Source organism: Anolis carolinensis, chromosome 6 (assembly GCF_035594765.1).
Source record: "Anolis carolinensis isolate JA03-04 chromosome 6, rAnoCar3.1.pri, whole genome shotgun sequence".
In the NCBI taxonomy this organism is placed as follows: domain Eukaryota; kingdom Metazoa; phylum Chordata; class Lepidosauria; order Squamata; family Dactyloidae; genus Anolis; species Anolis carolinensis.
Genome location: NC_085846.1, coordinates 79,228,786 through 79,255,403, shown reverse-complemented (window position 1 = coordinate 79,255,403; position 26,618 = coordinate 79,228,786). Strand labels below are relative to the sequence as shown.

General features: G+C 37.1%; 1 protein-coding gene across 7 annotated transcripts in view; it reads right to left on the bottom strand.

The window, feature by feature from the left end:
- Positions 1 to 26,618, bottom strand: part of tbc1d5 (TBC1 domain family member 5) — a 298,355-nt gene that overhangs the window by 180,115 nt on the left and 91,622 nt on the right. For all 7 annotated transcript variants that reach the window (XM_062957598.1, XM_008112724.3, XM_008112725.3 and 4 more), the window contains one exon: positions 13,539 to 13,673. In XM_062957598.1, the coding sequence (XP_062813668.1) occupies positions 13,539 to 13,638 (100 nt within the window). In that variant the 5' untranslated portion in view covers positions 13,639 to 13,673. The remainder of the gene's footprint in view (positions 1 to 13,538; positions 13,674 to 26,618) is intronic.

The following is a 26,618-nucleotide window of genomic DNA, read 5'->3' as shown; positions in this document are numbered from 1 at the left end:
GGATGCATAGCCAATTTTACTGAATTGGAACTAACTTTTAGTTGTAGTGAATTTTTACTCTGTGCTGATCATTCTTATCCTGCAGTGCAATTGTGGAGAGAAAGGAAATTAAAGGGCATCCAAGTCACAAGGAGTGTACAAGAGGAACAGTGTTCCCACATGAGGAATAGGACAATATCCAAAGAAAGCAGACAGTAGCAAAGTCTTCACATGTACAAATTAGGTATTGTATACTTGAGAATCAAACTGCACAAGGAAATACTTCATATTATCAAATTTTACCTTAAAATGATTTACTAGCATGGGCCCTGATCCAGACATACCTATGCCCAGAATTCCACTCAACAGATGGTCAGTGCTGCCACCTTCGACCATACCAATCACATGCTGGAAGGAGGCCTAATCCCACCACCCTTCTGCCTCTCTAAACCAGTGATCAGCATTGCCAAAGCCAACACCACTGACCATCTGTTCATTGTTGCCCATAGATTTTGGATCCTCCCCTCTAAATTGGTACACCCCCTGCCCTTAAATTGAGATGACAGTAATATTCATATATCGTATTATTAATGTTTATGGAAACAAGGTAAAACAGTACTATAGTTACTACACAACATTTGCAGAATTTAGGCATATCTGTTGTAATATGAAATGTTTTGCCTTTGAGGTTATATTAGAGAAGGGGGCGACAAAAAGTAAGTTTTCTTACTTAGATTAGTTTTCTACACCTAAATGCAACAGTAGATATTCATAATTCACTGGACCAGAATATTGTGCTGTGATATAAGGCAAGGATATATTTGCAGGTATAAAGCCAGTACTAGCAAAGGAAAGTAGACCTTTCTTATTTAACTAATACTATTTTTATTCTAGCATCATTTATAATACTTTTTAAAAAGCAGGATTGTAGCAAAAATGCCTGTATACTTCTCACTTCATTTCTTTTATCTAGATCCTATTGTTATTTTTGTTTGCTTTATAATTCAAAAATTTAAGAGCTCTGTTAAAAAGGGGAAGGAATCATAAATCTGTCCATTAGCAGGCATTTCTACCTTGCGCTCAGATGAATTCTCATCAAATTTGATTTGCTGACTGGTGGCCAGAACAGATGTTATCTTAATGGAAGAGAGAAGAAAATTAAGTGTGTTGAGCCACTGAGCCACTTCTGAATTGCTATGGCTCAGTTTGTATTTCTTCTAAGATGGAAAACATCAGCATGTTCATGGCAAACAAATATTAAAATGAGGAACATGGGAGTCTCTTTCCAGAACAGAAGGGACAAGCACAAGGGATATGCTGAATCCTTCCCTTACAATTCCCTCAAATCTCCACTCAGGTTCCTTCTTCCAATCCCTGTCAAATACTGAGAATGAATGTATGCACTCCTGGGAGAAAAGCAACCATAGGGAGCAAGTTCTAGAGTGGCAGCAGGGCTGCACTATGGCCCCTTCTGAATTTTGATTGCTTTCACTTGTCACTACTCCTTTATTTGGCATGTGTATATCCTAACTCACAAGCTGTGCTATTATTATGAATTGGGTTCTTTGGTTATTTTATACAATGCATACATAGAAAAGCACATATCTGCAACAATCATATCTGGTTCAGATGCAGCAATTCATTTGAATGGGATATTTCACATTCATGTTAACATTTGTAAAGTTTCTGCTCATGCAAAGGGATCTCCTCAGTAATTCTTAAAAACAGGGAAGATGTTGCTCAATATCTTATCATGTGGTTTAGTGCAAATCTCGTAGTGTTCATTTTTGTTTTCCAATGTTGCTGTACATATATTTTATATTGAATTATACTTCAGTAATGATGATAAAACGGTTCAATGAACAACATAGACTGAAAAACAGGATAAACACTCTTAGAACCTCTCTCTCTCTCTCTCTTTTTCTTGTTCCTGCAATAATAAAACTGCTTAACACTATGTTATTCAAAAAATTATCTCTCCTCTCCACCTCTTCAACTCTATGATTGCTTTATTTTATTATTCTATTGCCCTCCCCTAATTTACTAAGCAATTATTTTGAACAGATTTTCTTGGAAAATCTGCTTGATCTCCTCTTCTAGAACCCCCCACAATGCATCGGGTGTTTAATATAAAATTAATAGCACTAAGAAACACCTACCTAAGCCTCAGCCTGCAATATTTTGTTTTTCCTTAACCATAACAATTTTAATTCTTACTTTTTTAATAGTCTATTATTTAAAAACTGTTTACCTCTAGTATTTGACCACATAAATATAGAAAATTTGCAGTGAAATTACTATGGAACTAATAAAATCCTAATTTTATATGCCTACTGTATAGGTTAATTTATAAGGTGACCTCAGGTCTAAGTGGAGGGCAGGTTTTGAGGCCAAAATTATGATCTGCTCTGAAGACAAATGCTTTCAATAATGAGTTAAACGATGATAGTTCTGTGAACTAAACAAATCCAATTATCAGTGTTGATGATAATGAATAAAATCTATTTCTAATGGCTAACAGTCCTGGGTTTCTTTTCAAATCCAATGTGCAATGTATTTGTCCAGTTCCCTTTTATGCTACACAAATTCATAGTTTGTCACATTAACACTAAACGTGGTATATTACCAAAAGGGACCAAAATAAATAGTACCATAAGAAGTTTCTAGTACCTTCCAAGCAATATTACAGGCAATGAGTAATAGTCTTTCAAATTGTTTTCTTCTGGAGTAAACTTCACTCAATGTCAGCCTTATCATTCTTGTGAACAAGAATACAATACAAATTTAACATTTATGGTTTTATATAAGCTCCCAAAAATATTTATGCTTCTGGCCCAAGAATAACACAGAATAGCACTGGAGGACCTAGATAGGCCCGCAATGTTTGTGAGCTTCACTAGGTCCTCCAATGCTATTCCCTGCTATGCTTCCAATCTAAATGTAATCAAAATATAGGATTTGTTATTATCCAAAATCTCTAGGTATGCATGGCAAGTCTTGAAACTTAAATTAATTTCAAGATAAATTAATTAATCCAAATATTACATTATAATAAAGTTGTATGAATAAGGACAAATATAATCTCAATTTTCTTCATATGTAAGTATATCAAGGAGGAGGAGGGAGAAACATTATGGCATCTGTCTTGGTAAACAAATCACACTTCCCTAAAAAGCCCACATATTGTACCAATAACAATAAGATATATTAGAGGCCACCACAAGGGAAATCTAAATCTCATCTGCTACATATTCTTCTATGTCATTTGCACTGTATTTTCAGACAATACAGCTATGTGATTACCGCTTCAGAGAGATGAACAGATCTGACAATCAGAGTGAAGTTAAATGATATGCATAACAGCGACCACTTTGGATAAACTTTAAAAAATGTATACAAGCACTCCCCGGGTAATGAACAAGATAGGTTCTGAAGTTGTATTTGTATGTAAATCGGAACAGGTACATTTGTAAATAAGTTGGCTGGCGCATGAGGAGAAACTCCACCCAGGGTGTAATGCACAGTGGCAGAAAGTACACTCTGTAATTTGGTCAAAAAAAGGTATGAATTACAATTGCTGTGTGCTAAGAATTCCTTCTTAAAAAACAAAAGTGTTAGAACATCAAAGCTCCCAGAAATGGAAAGGAAAACCAGATAAATAGGTAAACCTTCTCTAAAGGAACCTTTTCTGTTTATCCCACCTCAGCTTCCTTGGGGGTGGGGGGGCACATATGCTTTTGAATGCAACTTGACATCACTTTAACTGCCTGGCTCAATGCTGTGGAATCCTGGGGGCTGTAGTTTCACAAGGTCTTTACATTCTTTGCCAAAGAATGCTGCTGCCTCACCAACTACAAATCCCAGGATTATGTAGCATTGGGCTGCGGCAATTAAAGTGGTGGACACAAAGGAAAGGAAAGGGGGAAGAGATAAAGACATAAAGGAAAGGAAAGGAAAGGAAAGGAAAGAGAGAGAGATACAGAAAAGAAAGCAGGGGCGAAACAGACATGCCTTAGCTCAGCACTAAGATTTCGTGGCAGGGAGAGAGGGGAGAAGCCCATTCGTAACTATGAGTCATATGGAAGCCAGATGTTTGTAACTGGGGGACTGCATGTAATTTAGTTGTAAAATTTGATAACATATACACATGCATAGTGTATACATGGGCCATATACATTTATTGCCATTTAGCGAAGCAATGAATGTACTCTAGGTTTAAATCTGAGCCCAGAGCCTATACATGCGTGAAATGCTAACTGTGAAGATATTAATTACAAAATACAATTGTAAGTTGACAAGAGAAAGTTGTGCATTTGATATAAAGTTTATAAAGTAAAACAGTTGGCTTTTGGAAATTGTCTACATTAATTTATTCCATTTTTCATAGCTGAATTATTTTAGCCCTATTAAACAAAATTCACATTTTACATTTGCAATAATTTACCAAAAATCTAATGGCGTCCTGAAAACATCTTCCTGTGAAAAAAATCTTGACTCATTGTATATTGTCCCTGAAAAACCCTTTTTATTATCCCTTTATTCTTGGTTTGAAAATATCAGTTAACAAGCTTTTGTTAAACATATGTATATCTCTTTAGAAAGATGAAAGAGTCCATTACAAGAGTATAATCCAAAACAGAGGTGAAAACTATCCAATGTGGCCATTTCACTTAATTACCAGCTATGTTGTTCAAATTGATACAAATGGTCTCCTTCTGTTTCTGACTGTCAGCTCGTCTGATTAGTACAACTAATTGTTTGGGCTGGGAAGATATCCTATATCTAAATAGAAGATGTGCAGTTTGTAACCTGCTTAATTTGCCTTATGTCCTACATGGCCCTCAGTATGGTGTTCATTAAGCTATCAGCTGTTTTGTTCATAAAAGTGGCAGGGTAAGCACAGAAATATTTTTCTTTGTTTAAAAGGCCAGATTGCCTATAAATAAAACACACCTTTATAAAAATGGCAAGAAACTTGATGGCACTTTTAAAATTTCTCCATGTCATTCTTCCTCCTTGTAGCTACACTGGATACAGTGACAGTAAAGATATTAGAGGACAGAGACTTCAGGAGGAATTAGGCCAACTTGTCCAAACCGCCTTCATTTTGGAATTTGCATTTTAATGTAACGTTTACATGACAACTAATGACTGAAAATCAAGAGGAGCTAAGTGTAGACATATATTTAGGGCTTATATCCAGAGTCAGATTGCGTAGACAATTCAGCATAATGACCAAGAAACAAAACAAACGGAAAAAAGGACAAACAATTTCTCTACTGTACTCATCTTTCTGTATTGCAGCCACACTTTATAATAGCATTACAGAGGTTAGTTTTCTGTATTTGTGTGTGTGTGTGTGTGTTTAAAAACAAACAAAACAAAACAAAAACAAACAAACAGAAAAATTCGTGAAGAACTGTTTAGTTTCCAGACCTATTCTCTGGAATTAAATACATCTAAATCTAAATCCATAATAAAAGCGAAAACCTGAATGTGTGTATGTGGCACAGATGTCTGCTCACACAGACAGCCTCCGGCCTCCACAAACAGGCTATAGTTCCCAGGGTCAATCTAGCAAGTCACTCTTTTCCACTGACATGTGGTCACAGCGAGCGCCATGAACATGCAGCCCAGCTCCTGCCAATGTCCTTCCCAAACACTACAGCCCACCACCCAAGGAATGCTTTCGTTTGGGGACCATTTCATCCTAGATTTTGCTTTTTCTTCCACCACAGGCAGGCATCCCAGGGTTCTCCATTGCTGTGGAATTTGCATGGCCCCGCCCACTGCCCTTTCCTTTCCAATCTCTCTGCATAACAAACAGAGCAGAACTGAGCAACAACTAAACTTACTGGAGGAGTTTAGGAACTGACTCCACATGGTGGAAGTTGTAGTTCACCCTGCATCAAGTCAGAGCACTGTCACTCCTACTGGGGAATATAGAGGAGTTGTAGTTCACCTACACCCAGAACACTATGAACCCAAATTATGATGGCTCTCGGCCAAACTTGCCATGCAGACCCAATATGCCCAGATTTGACTACTGGTGGGTTTTGAGGGAAACTGGACTGGAAGTTGAGGAGTAGTAGGTACTGGGATTTATAGTTCACCTGCAATGAATGAGCATCACACTTGGCACACAGAGCCCCCATAACCAATACAACATATTGGACAAGTTTGGGAAAAAGGGAGTTATAGTTCACCTGCAGCCAGATAAACATGACCTACTGAACATACTGCAGGTATTTGTGGGAAGAGGCCTTGATTTTGGGAGTTGTAGTTCACCTCCATCCAAAGACCACTGAATATAGCCAATGACGATTCTAGACCAAACTTGCCACACAGACTGAATATTACCTGCTGGGGATACTGATAGATATTTCGGGGCAATTGACCCGGGAATCTGGAAGTTGCAGTAGTTCACCCCCATCCAGAGAGTACTGCACCACACCTGGTACACAGGCCCAAAATGGCCAACTTATAATACTGGCAGGGTTTGGGGAGGATTCAGCCACAATTCTGGGAATTGCAGTTCACCCACTCCAAACAGAAAACATAACATTAAAAGATGAATAATACCATTCTCAAATGACCCGGGCATCGCCGGGTCCCCAAGCTAGTTATTGATAAAACTTAAAAACAAAAATCTATATGCACTGTTATAAAACCACTATCTATTCCACTTTACCGTATCTACATACTACTTTAAATACATGGAAACTAAAATTACCAAAGGGATCTAAAGAACTGCAACAGAAGATTTCTATTTCTTTGCTTCTGAACCATTCCAAGTTGATGTATGTGTATGAGTGTCTGCGCAGATTACTAAAAAGTTGAAGCTGACAATAATCTCGTTTAACCTATCTTATGCCACCATTCTGCTATTAAAGCTGATGTAAGAACAGGTATCATGATATAACCCCACAAGGCTTTTGTTGTTGTTTATTTGTTCAGTTGCTTCTGACTCTTTGTAACCTCATGGACCAGCCCATGCCAGAGCTTCCTGTCGGCTGTTGCCGCCCCCAGTTCCTTCAAGGTCAAGCCAGTCACTTCAAGGATACCATCCATCCATCTCGCCCTTGGTCGCCCCCTCTTCCTTTTTCTTTCCATTTTCCCCAGCATCATGATCTTTTTTAAGCTTTCCTGTCTTCTCATGATGTGGCCAAAGTACTTCATCTTTGCCTCTAATATCCTTTCCTCCAGTGAGCAGGCAGGCATTATTTCCTGGAGGATGGACTGGTTGGATGTTCTTGCGGTCCAAGGGACTCTCAGAATTTTTCTCCAACACCGCAATTCAAAACCATCTATCTTCCTTCGCTCAGCCTTCCTTATGGTCTGGCTCTCGCATCCATAGGTTACTATGGGGAATGCCATTGCTTTAACTGGAAACCTTCGTTTCCAGTGTGATGTCTCTGCTTTTCACTTTCAAGGTTGGCCATTGCTCTCCTCCCTTCTGATTTCCTGGCTGCAGTCTGCATCTGCAGTGATCTTCATGCCTAGAAATATAAAGTCTGTCACTGCCTTCACGTTTTCTCCTTCTATTTGCCAGTTATCAATCAGTTTGGTTGCCGTAATCTTGGTTTTCTTGATGTTTAACTGCAACCCAGCTTTTGCACTTTCTTCTTTCACCATGGTGATAAGGCTCCTCAGTTCCTCCTCACTTTCAGCCATCAGAGTGGCATCATCTGCATACCTAAGGTTGTTAATGTTTCCTCCAGCAATTTTAACTCCAGCCTTGGATTCGTCAAGCCACGCACATCGCATGATATGTTCTGCATACGAGTAGAATAGATAGGGTGAAAGTATATAGATCTTCCGTACTCCTTTCCCAATCTTGAACCAGTCTGTTGTTTCGTGGTGTGTTCTTATTGTTGCTACTTGGTCGTTATACAGATTTCTCAGAAGACAGACAAGGTGACTTGGTATCCCCATACCACCAAGAACTTGCCACAATTTATTATAATCCACACAGTTGAAAGCTTTAGAATAGTCAATAAAACAGAAATGGATCTTTTTCTGAAACTCCCTAGCTTCCTCCATTATCCAGTGGATATTGGCAATTTGATCTCTCGTTCCTCTGCTTTTTCTAAACCCAGATTGTACATCTGGCAACTCTCGCTCCATGTATTGCTGGAGTCTACGTTGAAGGATCTTGAGCACTACCTTACTGGCATGTGAAATAAGTGCCACTGTATGAAAGTTTGAGCATTCTTTAGTGTTTCCCTTTTTTGGTATGGGGATATAAATTGATTTTTTTCCAATCTGATGGCCACTTTTGTGTTTTCCATATTTGCTGGCATATGGCATGCATCACCTTGACAGCATCAACTTTCAAGATTTTAAACAACTCAGCTGGGATCCTGTCGTCTCCTGCTGTCTTGTTATTAGCAATGTTTCTTAAGGCCCATTCAACCTCACTCCTTAGGATGTCTGGTTCTAATTCACTCACCACATCGTCAAAGCTATCCTCTATATTATTATCCTTCCTATACAGATCTTCTGTATATTCTCACCACTTTTTCTTGATCTCTTCAGTTTCTCTTAGGTCCTTGTCATCTTTGTTTTTGATCATGCCCATTTTTGCCTGAATTTACCTCCCATGTTTCTAATTTTCTGGAAGAGGTCTGTTGTCCTTCCTATTTTATTGTCTTCTTCCACTTCCATGCATTGCTTGTTTAAAAATAGTTCCTTGTCTCTTCTAGCTAACCTCTGGAATTATGCATTAAATTGGGAATATCTCCCCCTATCACTGTTTCCTTTCACCTTCTTTCTTGGGCTACTTCCAATGTCTCAGCAGACAACCATCTTGCCTTCTTTGTTTTCTTTTTCTTTGGGATGTACTTTGTTGCCGCCTCCTGAACAATGTTGTGAACTTCTGTCCATAGTTCTTCAGGAACTCTATTTATTAAATCTAGTCCCTGCAATCTATTATTCACCTCCACTGCATGTTCACTAGGAATATTTGTGAGATCACATCTAATTGTGTATTTATTTATTTATTTATTTACTTACAGTATTTATATTATTTTCCCCAATCTCTTTAGTCTGATTTTAAATTGTGCAATAAGAAGTTCATGATCTGAACTACAGTCAGCTCCAGGTCTTGTTTTCACCGAATGGATGGATGTCTGCCACCTTTGGCTGCAAAGGATGTAGTCAATCTGATTTTGGTATTGACCATCTGGAGAAGTCCATGTATAAAGCCTAAGTCCTGCTTCATTCTGTTGCCCCAAACCATGTTTGCCTGTGATCCTGGTTGTCATTCAACTGCCCACCTTAGCATTCCAATCTCCTATAACGAAAATAATGTCTCTTTTTGGTGTATTATCCAGTAGGTGCTGCAGATCCCCAGATCAGAACTGATCTAATTCTGCTTCTTCAACAACTGTGGTTGGGATGTATATTTGGATCACTGTGATGTTAAGTGGCTTACCGTGAACTCAAATTGAGATCATTCTATCATTTTTTGGGATGTATCCAAGCACTGCTTTAGCAACTTTATTATTAATTATGAAGGCTACTCCATTTCTTCGGTTTTCCTCTTGCCCACAATAGTAGATCTGTTGTGAAGTGGCCCATTCCAGTCCATTTCAGTTCACTGATTCCCAGAATGTCTATCTTTAATCTTTACATTTCACCAATAACCATGTTCAATTTGCCCTGGCTCATAGATCTTATATTCCAGGTTCCTATAGTGTGTTGATCTTTAGAACATCGGATTTGTTGTTCACCTCCAGCACCGTCGGCCGTTAGCCTTCCTTTCGGCTTTGAGCTAACTGCGTCATCACATCTAGGGCTAGTTGAGCTTATCCTCTGTTCCTTCCCAGTAGCATTTTGACCATCTTCTAACCTGGGAGTCCTATCTTCCGATGGTATACCGACATATCTCTGGTTGTACTGATCCATTTAGTTTTTATGGCAAGAATACTGGGGTGGGTTGCCATTACCTTCCCCAGGATCGTATTTAGTCTGACCTCTCTGCCATGACCTTCCCATCTTGGGTGCCCCTTCACGGTTTAGCTCATGGCATCATCAAGGTGCTCAAGCTCCAGCACCGCATCATGGTAATGATTCTTTGCAAGAGCAACAAGGCCTAAACATGGTCATTAAAGCACAATATTATAAATGACTACTTATGTTCCTCACCTGAGTTCAAATGTCACATCTTCAAAGCATAGTCAAAATATTTTCAAGGTGCACCCTAACAGAGGTAGCATTTTAATGAACTGGTTTAAATACATTGAAATGTTTTATTTATATGATGGTGTTAGAACTTTTAAAAATGCTCCATGCTATGTTTAATGCTGTGTCCAATAAGAACACCGTACATGAAAGTATTAGCGTGATTACAAGACAAGAGAACACTATTTAAGAAGGAAGTGACAGGAAAGATTATTACAAGACATAAGTGGAGATGTGATATACCAGTGGCCTTTGTCACTACAGATCTGTAGCTGTTCAAGTAAAATCAAACTACACAGAAGCTATTATTAATAAATGACTATTAAAAGCTTGCTAAGTAAGCATCTGGTGTTGGAAAGAGTAGGGGAAAAAGCATAGCTACTATTTAGAGAGAATAAAATATGGCAGCCTGGATAAGTTTCAGTAATGAATGTTCTATTCAAAATTATTCATCACCATCTTATTACAACACAATATTTTCAGTGATACCATATCCTAAACATCTGTCAAATTATGATGTACACTTGTATTGCTCTCTACATAGTTGTTCCTATCATTTGAAGAAACTTGTAACACTAATTTCTTTCAACAAACTGTATGAAGTAAGAAAATGCACCACGTATATCTAATGCCTATACAGCAGGCCTGTATACTTGCCCACAAACTAAATCCCAAACCATTATAGGTGGCTAATTTTAACACACGAGTACAGAAATGAACTCAATCCAAGGACAATAGCACACATGAAAATGTTACAACAGAGGAGTGATTAAGTGTGAGAAGTTTCCATGAACACTCAACACTCAAGCTGCCAACCCAAAGACATTTATTTTATAACAGATCCGTTGGCCATTTGCGAATGAGGAATTCTTGGCTACTCTTAAATGAGTGTCACTGGCAGAATTCCTAGTACTGACTTTCTCACTGTATGGGAATCATATTAGGGACCTAAGATATCAGGTTGCAAACTGTAGCTATATTTCTTAAACGATAAACTAGCCAAGGACAGTTTTTCTTCAAAACAAAGACGGACAGTTTAAACATGCTTTTCAAAAAGCGTGAGTAATGTAATATGTAGTTTGTCTCTTGGATTTTTATCCAATGACAGTTATAGTAATCTTGTCAATCTGAGATGAAATATTGTTAGATGCTGCAACAGGTCTTGAAGATTAACAAGTCATACTCCTGTCATTCTAAATGGGACTAGCATTAGATGCAGCCACATACGTTATCTCCTGGATTACAATGCTGTCTGTAAATGTAAGCTGATACATAAACACATAGTTGAAACACCAAGAATGGAGGCCTCCATGCAACACATAACATTAAATTCCTATCATGTGATGATGTCTTTGTTACAAAGCAAGTGCTGACTTTCAATATTGAAATCCTGATTTAAAGCACTTGGCCTAGGAAAATTACAGGTTAAAGTCCATCCCACCCTCAATATCCATAGCATACTTCATTTTAAATAATAGCACAACACTGAATGATGATGAATCTTGACTGCATATGGCATCAAATTAAAATGCAGTCTGTGTTTCACTGTAAAAAAGCCATGAAGATGAAATGGATGCTTTATATAAAATATTTACATATAGAATGTAAAAATGTACTATGGTTGGTAACCTTTATGACTTTGGGGAACCATGTATTTACATATCTCTATCTTTGCATGTGCGGATCTGTGTGTTGTGTATATATTTTTAACAGTTGACAGCTGTTTTAGAGCATACAGAGATGCCAAGCTGAATGAGGGTCTTGATTACTTCAAGATTAGCTATCTTAAGTTTCTATTCATTTTAAGTGTTGTTAGTGCGAAGAGTCATTAGTCACTTCCTTGTCTCATAGAACATCAGCATACATTTACATTGTTAATGAACATTTGGGGTAAATGAATTAATGGCACTTTTAAACATCAATTCAATACTAATAACATTTCATGTTGCAGCAATGTTAAAGTTCAGATAAAAACTAGAAAGTCTTCCTTGGCTACATAACTAATTACTCCTGGGCACACATACAGACAAAAGGGGTAAACTAAAACCCATTCCAGGAAAGGTTAAAATCATGCACCAAGTCCAAGACATACAACAGATTATCAGTTTTGCCATTTCTAATTTCTATTTAATATTAGTTGAAAGATAGCAGGGGATATGATATGATATGGCGTATTCCAAAGGCTGTTAATTTAGGACAACAAAGATGTGAAAAATTGGGTATTTGATTTATAATACTATTTTCTTGCATTTGTACCTTATCAGGTGTTTTCCTGATAAGTGCATTCATTACTTACAACAGTAGAAACTGTCACAGTAATGTTTCTACTGCTTTTCCAGACCTATACCAACATGCATGCAATCTTTGTACATTTAGTAGAACACCAGACAGTTGAAGTCTATGTTACTGTACATCTGCCTCAATGAATGTGCCACAGTGAGAGGTAGGGGCACATGCCCATAAGGATAAAAACCAAAAGGTGAGCCCTGCTTCTTTCTCTATGTACTGTGTACTATGCACTCTGAGAAACCCTACCGTATTCAGCTGTTGTTGTGTGCCTTCAAATCATTTCTGACTTATGGATGCTCTAAGGTGACCCTATCACAATTTTCTTGGCAGAATTTGTTTGGGGGGGGGGGAGTGCCTTTCCTTTGTGCATGAGAGACTAACTTGCCCACAGTCACCCAGTGGGTTTCCATGGCCAAGTAGCGATTTGAACCATGGTCTCCCAGCATACCAGTCACATCATTACACCATACAAACAACTCTCACTATAGCCAGTAATATCAAATAATAAGAAAATGCATGTACTAATGTAAATTAGTGAACGTATTAATATGTTCATGCATTTGCATTATTCCAGGTACAAATGTGCTGCCATAATAATCCAGGTGTTCCACGCGCTTTATAGACAAATATCTGAAGGATTGTGTGACCCATAAAAGTGCTATACTGTTAAGATCACATTCCGAAATCCAGTGTACAGTGCCTCATCTTCTGAAGTGAAGTGTGCAGCAAAGAGCATTCAGGGCATCTCTCCTTTGTGATGCCCTTGCCAGGTCCATTATCCTAGCCCAATTTTGGCCAATATATAGAAATTATTTGTTTTTTCATGATTTTTCATTAGCATATATCAAATTTCAAAATTCATGAAATGGATTTTTGTTATTGTTTCATAATTGTAATCTGATTTTTCAAGATGTCATACTGTTACATTAGTGTCGTACTGTTCTATAGGACCTTCCCAAACACAAAATGAAAATGTTAATATTTCAAATTCAGTATTTTTGGAGGAAGGAAAACATATTCACAGAAAACAAAGAAGCACTTATCCTTCAAGTTTCTAAATAGGAAATGAAGAAGAAGAGTTTTACCTTCCTCGGGTTTGTTCACATAACTTTGCAAGGGATCAATCCCTATTTCTTGTTCTTCTGTTTGTAAAGGATGGGTAGCTCCAGCAACTGATTGATACATGTTCACACCCAGCACTTTCAGTATGTAGCAATTACCTGGACAAAAATACAGAAACAACAACAACAAAAAAGATTATACTCCCCATTCTTTAATTTTCTGAGGCTGACATTATTCCAGAAAATTAATTATTATTCATTTATGTATGGACAAATGGTGACTCTGAGATTGCATTCTGAAATAGATTTGATACCTTCACTCATGTTTCTAAATTAAAGACTGAAGTTTCTTAACGTGGAACTGTAGAAGTAGCAAGTAGGTCAACAATGAATTTCCACTTATGTTTACAACTGGGTACTTGCAAAGCTATAGTTCTTATATATTCAGAAGAATTTGAGCAGTTTTATAGTTCATGATTTATTTTCTATGCACAAGGTGATTAGTACCTTTGGAAGCATATCATTGAGTACATCGATATTTCATAATTTAAAGTACATTTCATTGTGTTTAAATTAAGTTTATCATTATAAGGCACATGTCATGATTACAAGTTACATTTTAGAAAATTTCAGTATTCTAGATATACTACAATATTTCAACATTTAACACAGTAAGAATTTCAGTGTAAAAGACGTGAATTTGGAGAGATTGAATACAGCTCATCGACAATTCTATTCTTCCAATTTGTGTATAAGAAGATATAAATTCATACATCAGAATATTATTCCACACCCACCAGAAAATCATTGTTTCCATAAGAGAACACAATTCAGTTTCAGTGAAAGTGGCCCACTGAAGAACCTTACATCTATCTCGTTGTTAATTCAGTTACTTCATTCTATTCTGATAGGCATGAAATGAGTATTCAAATGCACAATTTATTTGTCTGTGCCAGTATGCAAAGAAATCTTGTAGCACCTTTTGAGACTGAGATAAAGAATTTTGTAACATACGCTTTTGTAGATTGGGTCTACTTCATCAGATGCGTGGAGTGAAGTGTCCACAGACAGATGCTTGGTATAAATGTCCATAAGTACCTCGCTCCATGCATCTGATGAAACAGATTCAGTCTAAGAAAGCTAATGCTATAGACTTCTTTCTCTGTGCTAATCCAGAGGTGTTCTAGAGAGTGCCACTCACTGAATTTTTCCTGTTCTGTAGTAACATTCTTACAGTCTTTTCAGCTATGGATCTTTCTGCTATAAATGAATATTCCATTTCACTTATAACACATTCCAAATCCTAAACACCTTTTCTGGACATTTTTTGGTTAAAAAATATCCAGATTTATTTATTTTCTGCCTAAAAATGGGTTTCCTCATATCTAGGAAATTAGTCAAGGATTTTTTTTGGGTACAGTATTTGCCCATTCACAAATTACTGAGGTTTTGTTTTGTTTTGTTTTTCTGGAAGGGGGGATTTTTGTGCAGAAATACACAAAGGATCTTTGTCAATGTGTGTGTACAAAATAATATATATATACTTTTTTTCTAAAATACATTTCAAAAAATCCACAAAATTTGTGTGTGTGTGTGTATGCAAGACTGCTGTTTTTGTGTGTGCAAAATAGTGTATTTCTTGTTCATAAATATTGTTTCCAACAGACCTCACAACCTCTGAGGATGCCTGCCATAGATGTGGGTGAAACGTCAGGAGAGAATGCTTCTGGAACATGGCCATACAGCCTGGAAAACTCACATCAACCCAAAAATATGTTCTTTCTGCAAGAATGCTGAGTTGTGCTCAAGATATTTTTCTTGGTTTTCCGATGACCCTTTATCGTTTGACTCATTGAATCCAGCAGTGTTCCCCTGCATGCCTATCATATGGTATTAGATATGATTCAATTGCATGACTTGCCAGGAAAAACCCATTTGTCTCATTTTCTTTAGAATTCTTGGATTTAATTACTCAAAAATAACAGGATTGAGAACAATTATTTCACTCAGGTTTGCTCAAATGCGTTGAAAAGTCTGACCAATAGTGTAAATCACACCCTAGGGGAAATATCCAGTGAATTTTTTTTTTCAGATCTGCAGAATTATGCTCTGTTCATTTCCAGTGCAGGACGGTATGCTAAATTTTATTTTTTATTTATATTTAACAAGATGTAAAGTAACAAGCCACTATATAATGGAACCCATTTTTCCTCCCTAATTTGATAGTGCAGCTTACTATGTAAACAGTACACCATTGTTTAGTATTCAGTTTATCTGCAATCATTGTATAGAATGAGAAATAGTTACCTTTGGGGTCAACATAAGAAAGGAAGATGGCTGTCAAAATGCAATTTAAACACCACCTTAATAAAATGTGTGTAAAAGTCGTAGAAAGTTCTACCAAGTTCTACCTAAAGTAGCAATGCAAATTCTATTGAAAAACTATTTTTACATCAGAAATTATGAATAATGGCTTGAAAAAGGATCAATGAACAATATCTACTAACCCAACCTCTCTGAATATCTAGAATCCTTCCATGAGTTTTAGAACTTGAAACATCAAAAACGCGCATGAGGCGTTTTTTAAAGGAAAAAACCAACAACGTTCTTTACTGATTTATAATGGCCTGCAAACTATTGTTCAACGTGCACATGATACAATTTAACAAAAGCGTTATATAACGTATTTTTAAACACCAAAACAGCCACTGAAAGAGGCACAATTTATTTAAGGCTTTAATCTTAAGACCATTTACTAAGAATTTAGTCCCACTGAATGGAGTGGGACTGGTATTTACTCCTCTGCAAGCGTGCACAAATTTGATAAATGAGTCGTGTTGCTTTATTTCTCTACATCAAACTCTAGCAGTTTACCACTCTATTTTAATTAAAATATAAAACTCAGGCTCATCTGTTCTTCTCTTAGGACTATAACCACAGTAACAATATCCATCCTAAAACAGGTTAGTGGCAACCCATGCTCTGGGTGTGGAGGAAATACATTTACTGTATACTTCACAAGTAGCTTAGAGACTCTCATGTTACTTTAGAAGCAGGGGAAAGAGGGTAATGCAAAATAATGCAAGAGAACTTTACAGCCTACCCAAAGGGAGAAAGTATGTCATAGTATCTATAAAAGCAATTTATGTTCAGATTTTGACAATGTAAAGAGCTGGTGGTGGAACTTGAACAGGATTAGTGCTGTGTTGAATCAGAATGAGGTCTCAAATCTTCGAAAGCAGCCCCAATCAAAATCACATAAAATATATCAAAACCCACACAAAAATCATACTATCACACATTAAATGCCACCTGATAGAGCAAGCTTGGAAACTGATCACATAATATTTGTAGTTTCTCATTCAGCTAGAGAAATCAATGCAGAAGCTTGCTTCAAAAGTATGTAGGTTAGGATCTCTATATGTCAGGACCTGGTCTCTCCTCGGGGATTAAAGAGAAATATCTCAGGCTTGAAAATATTTTTCCCCCAACGGATTCTCCAGGGCCCTGTGTGGCCAGTCCCCAAATCTGTTTTGTCTCCAAGTCCCTCAAATCTTTGGCACTAGGACTCAATGACAGAGAGGGGTGAACATAAGGAACTTGTTGCTTCAGTATTTGCTTCATCAAGAATCAATGAATAAAGTACAGTAGGATTACTTCTTTCTGATCAACCCTATTGTTAACTTTCCCAGTTCTTTTCCCATCTTCCTTTCTAGTATGATTGCCTCCTTATGTACTATTGCTCCATTGGACGATTATTATTAGTAATGCAACAGCATCTCCCCCTGCCCCCACTTTACCAGATTTACCAGCCTGGGCTGTGGCGCAGGCTGTTGAGCAGCCAGCTGCAACAAATCACTCTGACCAAGAGGTCATGAGTTCGAGGCCAGCTCGGAGCCCGCGTTTGTCTTTGTCTTTGTTCTATGTTAAGGCATTGAATGTTTGCCTTATATGTGTAATATGATCCGCCCTAAATCCCCTTCGGGGTGAGAAGGGCGGAATGTAAATACTGTAAATAAATAAATAAATATTAATAGCATGGTGATGACAATGAGAAAGATGTTTGAGTGAAGGAAGATTCCACAATAATAATAATAATATGACTATCAAGGAAAGGGAACAAAGAAAGAAACTATGATCAATAACAAGCATGAGTTAATGGGAGCAAGTCATTAAAGCAGAGCTTAGAAAAGTGTTTCTGACTGGACTGCAACTCCTATGTTTTGTTAAAAGCACTACAGTAGAGTCTCTCTTATCCAACATAAATGGGCCGGCAGAATGTTGGATAAGTGAAAATGTTGGATAAAAAAGGAGGGATTAAGGAAAAGCCTATTAAGCGTCAAATTACATTATGATTTTACAAATTAAGCACCAAAACATTGTGTTTTACAACCAATCGACAGAAAAAGCAGTTCAATACATGGTAATGTTATGTAGTCATTATTGTATTTACGAATTTAGCACCAAACCATCACAATGAATTAAAAAAATTGACTACAAAAACACTGACTACTAAAAGGCAGACAGCATTAGATAATACAGAATGTTGGATATGCGAAGTTTGGATAAGCGAGACTCTACTGTACCACCAACAACTGCAGAGCTTGGCCAATAAATCTTGTTCTCCAATGAACATGGCAATTCCATTCACTCAGGGAAATCCTGCCTATTATATTACAACGCTCACTAACCCCATATACAGGAGAGCCTATATGCTGGCCAGATTCAACATTATGCCATCCCCACTTCATAGAGGAAGGCTCAACGGATTACCGAGCGACAAGAGGCTCTGTCTCTGCAGCTCAGGGCAGCTGGACTCCATCGCACATATTCTTCTCCACTGCCCACTCTACCAGGAACTAAGATCAAACTTGCTACTGCAAGCTATAGATTTTATGAAACACAACGCCTTTTCAATGTTTAATATTTTTGTTGTCACAATGGCCAAAATGGAGCTCATTATCAATTGGCAGTGACTCTGAAGAGTTTCAGATATGACTGGTTCCCAGATTTACCTGAAGATGACATGGAGAATATGGAGAACATGGAGAAAACCAACCACTAGGAAGGGAAATTTAAGGGGAAAACGGGTATCAGCTGAAGCTTCTTCATCAATCCTTGTTTCCACAATAAGCCAAATTTTTCAAAATCCCATTATCACAGGGACAGAAAGTAAGGTGAAATCTTCTGAACAGAGGCACAGACAGCAAAACAAACAACATAGGGGTGCTAACCCTTCCCTATGCTATCCAAAGCCTTAAAAGTATTTTGGCTAGAGTTACACTTAAAAATGTACCTGTTTCAATTTATGTACAAATTAAACTTAACAACAAACCTATAGAACCTATCTTGTTTTAACTTGGAGACTGCCTGTACTGCTGAAACGACAAAATTGTATTCAGATGTACGTACAGGGCAGCCAGGAAAACTCAGTAAGAGGCAATAGAAATTGATACATTCCCTGTGCAGGAGGAGGCTGAATAAAATTTGTAGAAATCACTGAATAATCAGCACCTGCAAAACCCTGTGAAGTGTTTTGACAGTATAAATATTCCTTTGAAGCGTTTGCATCTTCTAAACATGGAGGATCTTAAGCAGGGCAAACAAAAGAATCCAAACTGGCTTTAATGTTTTGTTTTTCATAGTTTTTAGATTTGCAATTATACAAGCCTGCCTTGAAAACTGTTCTCTCTCTAGCACCTTCCACATCGGTATGAGGGGCATTAGGTCCTTCCATCTCCACTGCATACAGCAAGAGAAGTCATCAAGGACTGAGTTTCTTTCTTATTCACCCACCAGGCTTCTTTCATAATTCACTACCAACCATCTGTCATTGAGGAAGTGTTTCCTTTAGATATAAAAAAAATGCACAATTTGACATATTTTAGGTAACGCAAAGCAAGCATGTTTTCTTTTATAAACTGTATCAGATTATAGATCATTAAAATGGAATGATGCAGATATATATCTACACACACACACACACACACACACACACACACACTAATGCATGTAGTTGATAAGCTGGATTCCAGAATGTGGCACACTAGCTCGTATCACCAAATGACTTGATGCTAGTAACTAGCAAATCTAGCTATTAAGAAGGGCAGTTAATTTTGATTCCATTTATTAAAACTTCTGGACTTGTAAGCCATGAGTTGGATCTTTAATATAAAACAGTTACATTAGAGTTTAAATAAGTTAATTAAGTATTAAAATCAATCATGTGGAAGTCTTAATATTTAATATTGTTAGATTGTGTATCAAAGTGGTTTTATTATTTATTTACTCAAAACCTTTCCAGAATACTTCATTTTGCATCAGGGGGTCTGTATCTCACAAGATAAATGCATTTACAATGCCAAATAAATTATATATAAAAGCATTTGTCTTAATACATGTCATTCAATATTAAATATCACCCATTGGTACCACCCTGAAACCTTAATCCATTTTTACCAACCAGACATTTGTATTATTCAAGTGTTGTCTATTAAACAGTTGTCTCTAGAGCTATAATGTAGAACTACATACCCAAGGATAATCATCATAGGACTTTTAAAACATTGTCTGCAAATTTAACTCTGCATTCTTTTGCATCTTAGCAGCACTTAACACAAAGGGTATAAACTCTTTGGTGAATTAAAATGTCAGGCATGAAAGATCATATTAACTACCCAGAATAAACAGAAGCCCATGTGTGTAGATTCTTTTAAAAAACAATGGTGTTACATTTGAAAAGGAAAACAGCACAAAAATATGTATTGCTCTACCTATAGCATCCTGTCCTTAGATCCATCATAACATTGGCAAGACTGTGGATTACTACAGAGCGGTTGATCAAAATGGCTTCATTTGAATTGCCTAAATATGGAACAGTATCCTTTCTAGATCTTGGCTTTAAAAAAAAAACCATCACCCTGTTACTAATATAATTCTTTCCTTTGTAAATATAAATTATTTGCATTAGAAGGCACTGATTACTAAAATGAAACTCCTAGCAGTTTTGAGCTCAGGAAATAAGGAGGAATCATGAAGAGGTGACAGTCACCATACGCATGACAGACAATTGCCAGCAACCCTTTAATATTCTCTTACTGAACAAGGTTCTGTAGTATGTGGTGTTATCCTAGCACCAAGGACTCCCATATAAAGTAGGCTATATATCTTCACAGGCTTGATAAGGTATGAAGTTGGTTTTGGTCACCTTGGTAAATCAAACGTGACTGCATCCCTGTTGCTTCTGCTGGACTTCTTAGCAGCTTTCACGCAATCTACTATGCTTCTGTCTCCCAGAAACAAGACTTGGAGGCATTGTTTTACAGTGGCGCTGGAATTATTTTGAGAGGTAAGCACAGACAATGATGCCAGAGGAATTGTGTTCAGTATTCTAGCCCTTAACCTAGAGGTCCTTAGATCAGTTCTATCCTCTTTCCTATTTTGCACATGCTTGAAATTGCTATGAGGGGTTTCCTGGAGTTTTGGGATTTGATGCCAGCAAAATGCTAGTGACATACTCTCTTCTTCCCACCTAACTGCAAGGAAAATGTTTTGGTGCTAAACTACTGCCAAGTGTTAATAATGGACTGTATGAGTGTAAACAAATTGAAGGTGCTCTGTCAGTCAAAAGATATATTAACGCCGATAAATACACAAATGTCCATCCCTGATATAAACCAATCTAGGTCTAGGCATCAATGTGTATCTGAACAGAATAGTCTCTGCCAGTACCTGGGGTAAGTTAACAGTCCACGATTTCTCCTTAGATAGTGTTCACCATCATTATAGTTCCTTTGATGCCATTCACCATTGCACCATATTGGATTGATTCTGTGATATGGAGACTGGAGTTATGATAAATCTCCTTATTGCAGGGACTGTTTCGAAAAGCAGCATGGTCAGTCACTGAATCTCACAACATTTAACTTGTGATGACCTACAAGACTCCATCTTGCACCAGAGTCCCTGACATTCAAACAAATCAGTTGAGTGATGCTGTACGGAGATTTGGTGTGACACCCAGCTCTATTTCAACTTGCCTTATATAATACTGTGAGCTGAACTAATGTCTCTTACAGAAAGAAGAAACCCTTTCCTGCCTGTTTCATTTTCATCATTCTGTTATAGTTTTAGTATTTTTATTTTAATAGTATCGATGTACCATCTTGGTATTCAAAAGGGAAGTTTGGTTTAGATGTTTTGATAAATAAATAAATAAAATTATGCATGTATAATCTATTCCAATATCTGCTTAGGACCTGACAGCCATGCGACTCATACAGCCATAATAAATAAACAAATGAGAATGGCTAATTTACTTCTCAAGAGATTCATTTCTTTGGTTGATGCTAACAGAGATTGAAGAGGTCAGAGAGAGAAGGATTCTCTCTTATTCTGAGATATGCCATGACTCAAATTCCCAGTCTCTTATTTAAAGACAAATAATCTCAATTGTTGCCTTGGATCAAGGGGTTTTGCCAGATATTATTCCTGTGATAGAATGCATTACCTTCTGCCTCAGGAAAGCTACCACTGCTCTGAAATCCTAGTGCTTTATTTGAAAGGTCTCTGGGAGGTTTCCTTTTAAACACACACACATAGAGGGAGAGGGAAGTAGAGAACACTTCTACTAAATTCAGATTTAGAGCAGAGAGCAATTTGAAAATAATGTGGTTGCTGGTTGTCTTTAAGTCATTTCCAACTTACGGCAACCTTAAGGTGAATCTAACATATATTTCTTTTGGCAAGATTTGTCCAGAAGGGCTTTTCTTTGTCTTCTTCTGAGACTGAGAGAATGTGGCATATAAGTGTGGCATACAAAAATGCTGGCATATAAATATTTCATTCTTTTCTAATGTGTTTGCTTCTTCTAGAAGGTGTGTGTGTAATGAAGTAAGAATGCAATTGTATTCACGATTTGATTCCTTAAAGTAGTAGAAAACCATGAGACATTGCACATCTGACTGGAAGAGACTTTGTGGGACTCCTCGTCTCATATGATGGCTAAGATGTATATCCACACTTTGTTCACCTCCAAATAATAAATGGATCTGTAAATCCTTGAGACTTGACAAATACATACATCCTATATCTCTAGTTTATAAACTAAACAATTTCCTGTAGTTTGTAATGTGCACGTATGGAGTCTCTCTCTTCAATACTGATTTTCACTGAAGCTTTGCTTTGTTGTTATTTGTGTAAAACAAATACAAGATAGTAATTTAATTTTTTCACTGAACATTAAGAAGAGTCTAAGAACAACATCTGGTTTTATATTTTATATAAATCTTGCACCACCTTGCGACTAATCTTTTAAGCTTATTTTATTAAAAAATACAAGCGATGTAAACAAGCAATAGACATAATTCTCCTTGATTTATTTTTCTTTTGTTTTAGGAAACCTATTGTACTCCGGTTTTCCACTTCATTTTTATTACTAATCTCATTCTCCAACCTTTACTAATTCACCAAAAGTGTTATTTTCATATTTTGTTTAGCAAGGACTCCATTACCTGCTGGGCTGTGCAACCAACTGGGAAAATCAAAATTTAATCAGAAGTACATCATCATTCATGAGTTGTAGTTGGGTCTCTGTTTTAATGATGACAATTTCTGAAGCTAAGCTGTCTTGAGTTCCAGACTGGGAAAATATTATCACTACCACCACAATAAGATGGAATGGGAAAACTAAATTCTTTGCTCAAGCACCGGAAGTAGTTTTAGTCAATACAGAGTCATCACTGGATGTAATTAAATAAAATTTGTACTTGTGAACCAACCTGATTATGAAGAGTATTTCATACTGAACTAAAGAAGCACACCACTGCAAGCTAAGAATTGTATACATGAAGAAAGTTTTTGTTAGTTGTGCCTGAACCAAGATACTCTTGCCTGTCAGTAGCTCTAGAACTTAAGTAAGGAAAATAATACCTTAGCTGCTAATATCGCTTTCTCTACAAAGATCACAAAACCAAAGAAAAATATAAGAACAATGAGCCCAGCTATCAGTCATAGAACAGCTGTAATGAGTGGGCTTTTCCATTTCTTTGCCAGGAAAGATTTTGTATTCAATCACTATTTAATCTGTGCAAAGGAATAGTTATCCTAGTCATGCAACACCAGTCTTAGCCAGAAAAGATGAAAACATTTCTTATTAATTTGCTACTTTCTGTAGGATTGTGAAACCAACCACTATATGGTTCAAATTTGTGGATGACACCTTAACCATTTGGAGCCATGGAGAAGAACTAAATAAGTTCCTGGACCATCTCAACAGCATCCACCCAAACATCCAATTCACCATGGAAAAAGAAAATGAAGGAAAACTGCCATTTCTAGATGTCCTAGTCATCCGCAAACCCAATCAACAATTGTCCACACACAGATAGATATCTACATAAAAACTCCAACCATCACCCAAGTAAAAAAAGAAAGAAAGAAAAGAAGCACAATTAAAGCCCTGGCAGACAGTGCAAAAAGAATCTGCGAACTCCACCTCCTCCAAGGAGAACTGAACCACCTAAACTGGGCTCTACAGGCCAAGGGATACTCCACCCCAGACATCAGAAGACCGCAAGGGCAAGAACAAGTCATGAGAGTCAAGACAAAGATCCAACCCAGAGGAAAAGTATTCTTACCACACATCAAGGGAACCACTGATCACATAGAAAAACTGATGAAGAAACACAACCTACAAACCATCTACAGACACACTACGAAAATCCAACAAATGCTACATTCAGCAAAGGACAAGAGGGATCCTCTCACCTCTGCAGGACAATAAATAAAGAACACCACTCAGAAACCAGGGGAATACCAGACATGAAACAATCAGGGCCAGCTAACACCTCTCAACAAAAGATTATCCCTGGCAGGAATTACCCCGGCCTTGAACGACATACTACACTCACACTTGCGTCCAACAGACAAAAAGTTATTTCTCCCACGCTGGATCTTCCACCTCCCTTGTTTAGTTTTCCAATATACCTCACAATGTCTGAGGATGCCTGCCATAGATGTGGGTGAAACGTCAGGAGAGAATGCTTCTGGAACATGGCCATACAGCCCGGAAAACCCACAGCAACCCAGTGATTCCGGCCATGAAAGCCTTCGACAACACATGTTCTCTTGCTGTAAATCAATCTCTCTCCCTCTCTCTCTCTCTCACACACACACACTAATTAATATAAATGCTCTACAAAATAAACAAATTTGTTTCCTTCCATCAAAAAGATCAAAGATCAGCAGCCTACCATGAAAAACAAATACAAAAATGGAAACAAACCCCACTCAGGGGGCGTGGCCAACCATACAACATGGCAGATATTTAAAGAGAACATATACACTAATATATCTGGTAGTTCTGATCGAGGAATGATAGCATTGCAATCTAAACATAGCAGCCAGCAACTACTAGGAGCAGTTAACAAGAGGAGGAAAATCTGTAAGGTGGAGCAGAAACTTATTGTAACAGATCCCCAGTTTAATGGCATGAAAAGGTGTGACAACACAAAAAGGGAACCAAAGAGACCCCCACTGAAGCATGAGCTGTCCTACCGGAACAAGGGAAAACAAATATGTTGCCACTGGGTTCTGTCACAATATGCTATGTGAAAACTTTTTGCAGTGTGCACTATTAAAATATCACCTATTTCAAGCTAACATGTTGTCTATAAGAAACATTCTAACCATGCATGAACATGACTTAATGGGAGTTCATATGCAAACTAAATCTGCATCTTGAGCTGAAAAGTCTTTCTAAATGTCAACTCTCAACATTATAAAATTATACAGAAGGAGAAGAAAACAGGGCTTACAGTGCATACAAATATGATAGTGTATTAGCCTGCATTTAATTACCAGTTCAAACAACAACCTGATCTAACCTCTGACAAGTAAAATAAATGTTCTGAATAATTTAACCAAAGCAAACATTTGCTGTTAATGCTGGCTAATTATAGTAAGAGTTTGGGAGGTTGGGAGAAGAGAAGAAGAAAATGTACAAAATTATCATTTCTACACTTGTATTTCTATACGTGTACTGCTGTTGTCACGACTATTTGAGACTTTGAATGTTTTCCTTTGTAATGTTCATATTAAGCAGCAATTTAGTACTGTACAAAATATTAAACATCCTTTTGTTACACAAATATATAAGAACCAAGGCAATTGGCTAAATATGCAACAGTTCCTAGACATCTTGTATTCTTTGGTAATTAATTAATCAGCTCCAGGCCTTATATGCTTTATCAGGTAAAGGGCTATATAACAGATGGTTTTCTCTCACACAATTATTAGAACCTTTGTCCAGTAAAAGTAAAACTACATACTTCACACATTATTTGCTGAAAATATTTTGTTACATGCAAGAGCTAATCAAATTGTTAAACGTCATAATTTCAACCACATTAACATTTGCAGATGTCTTAAAGGGACTTGGACAACTGTTCCATCAAAGTCTGTCTATTCTGCATAGCAGTGGTTCTCCAGCTTCTCGAGGAGAGGTTTTTATTTCTTTGTTCTTTGAATTTTTTTTAAAAAAAACTATGGATTTTGTTTACCACAAAATAGTGATAGAAAAACCTGGATGGCTTTAAAAGGAGTAAAATACTGTGGAAAATAAGAGTATCAATTGGTACTGGTTATATTGCCTATCTCCAAGAATGTATTTCTCTATCAGTTACTGGGAAATGTGAATGGAAGTGCTTTTGTGTACATGACCTGCTTATCAGCTTCCAACCTTCTGAATGGTCATTCTTGGTAGGATTAGATGGACCTTTTACTCTGACCCTGCATAACCTTATTACTTTTTACTGTACACGATGATGATGATGATGATGATAACAATACTTTATTTATATACCACCCTATCTCTTCAGGGGACTCAGGGCAGTTTCCAACATGATAACAACAATACAATACAATAAAATACACATAATAAACAGAACCATGCAACAATTTAAAATAATACAAGTAGTAAACATAAATACACAACATACAAACCAAACAATGAAAAATAAAACTAGTAACAAAACTCCCTTTATGTTAGATCCCAGCCACCCATAGCACCAGGGCCTGCAGTGTTTCAGGACATGCATTTTGACA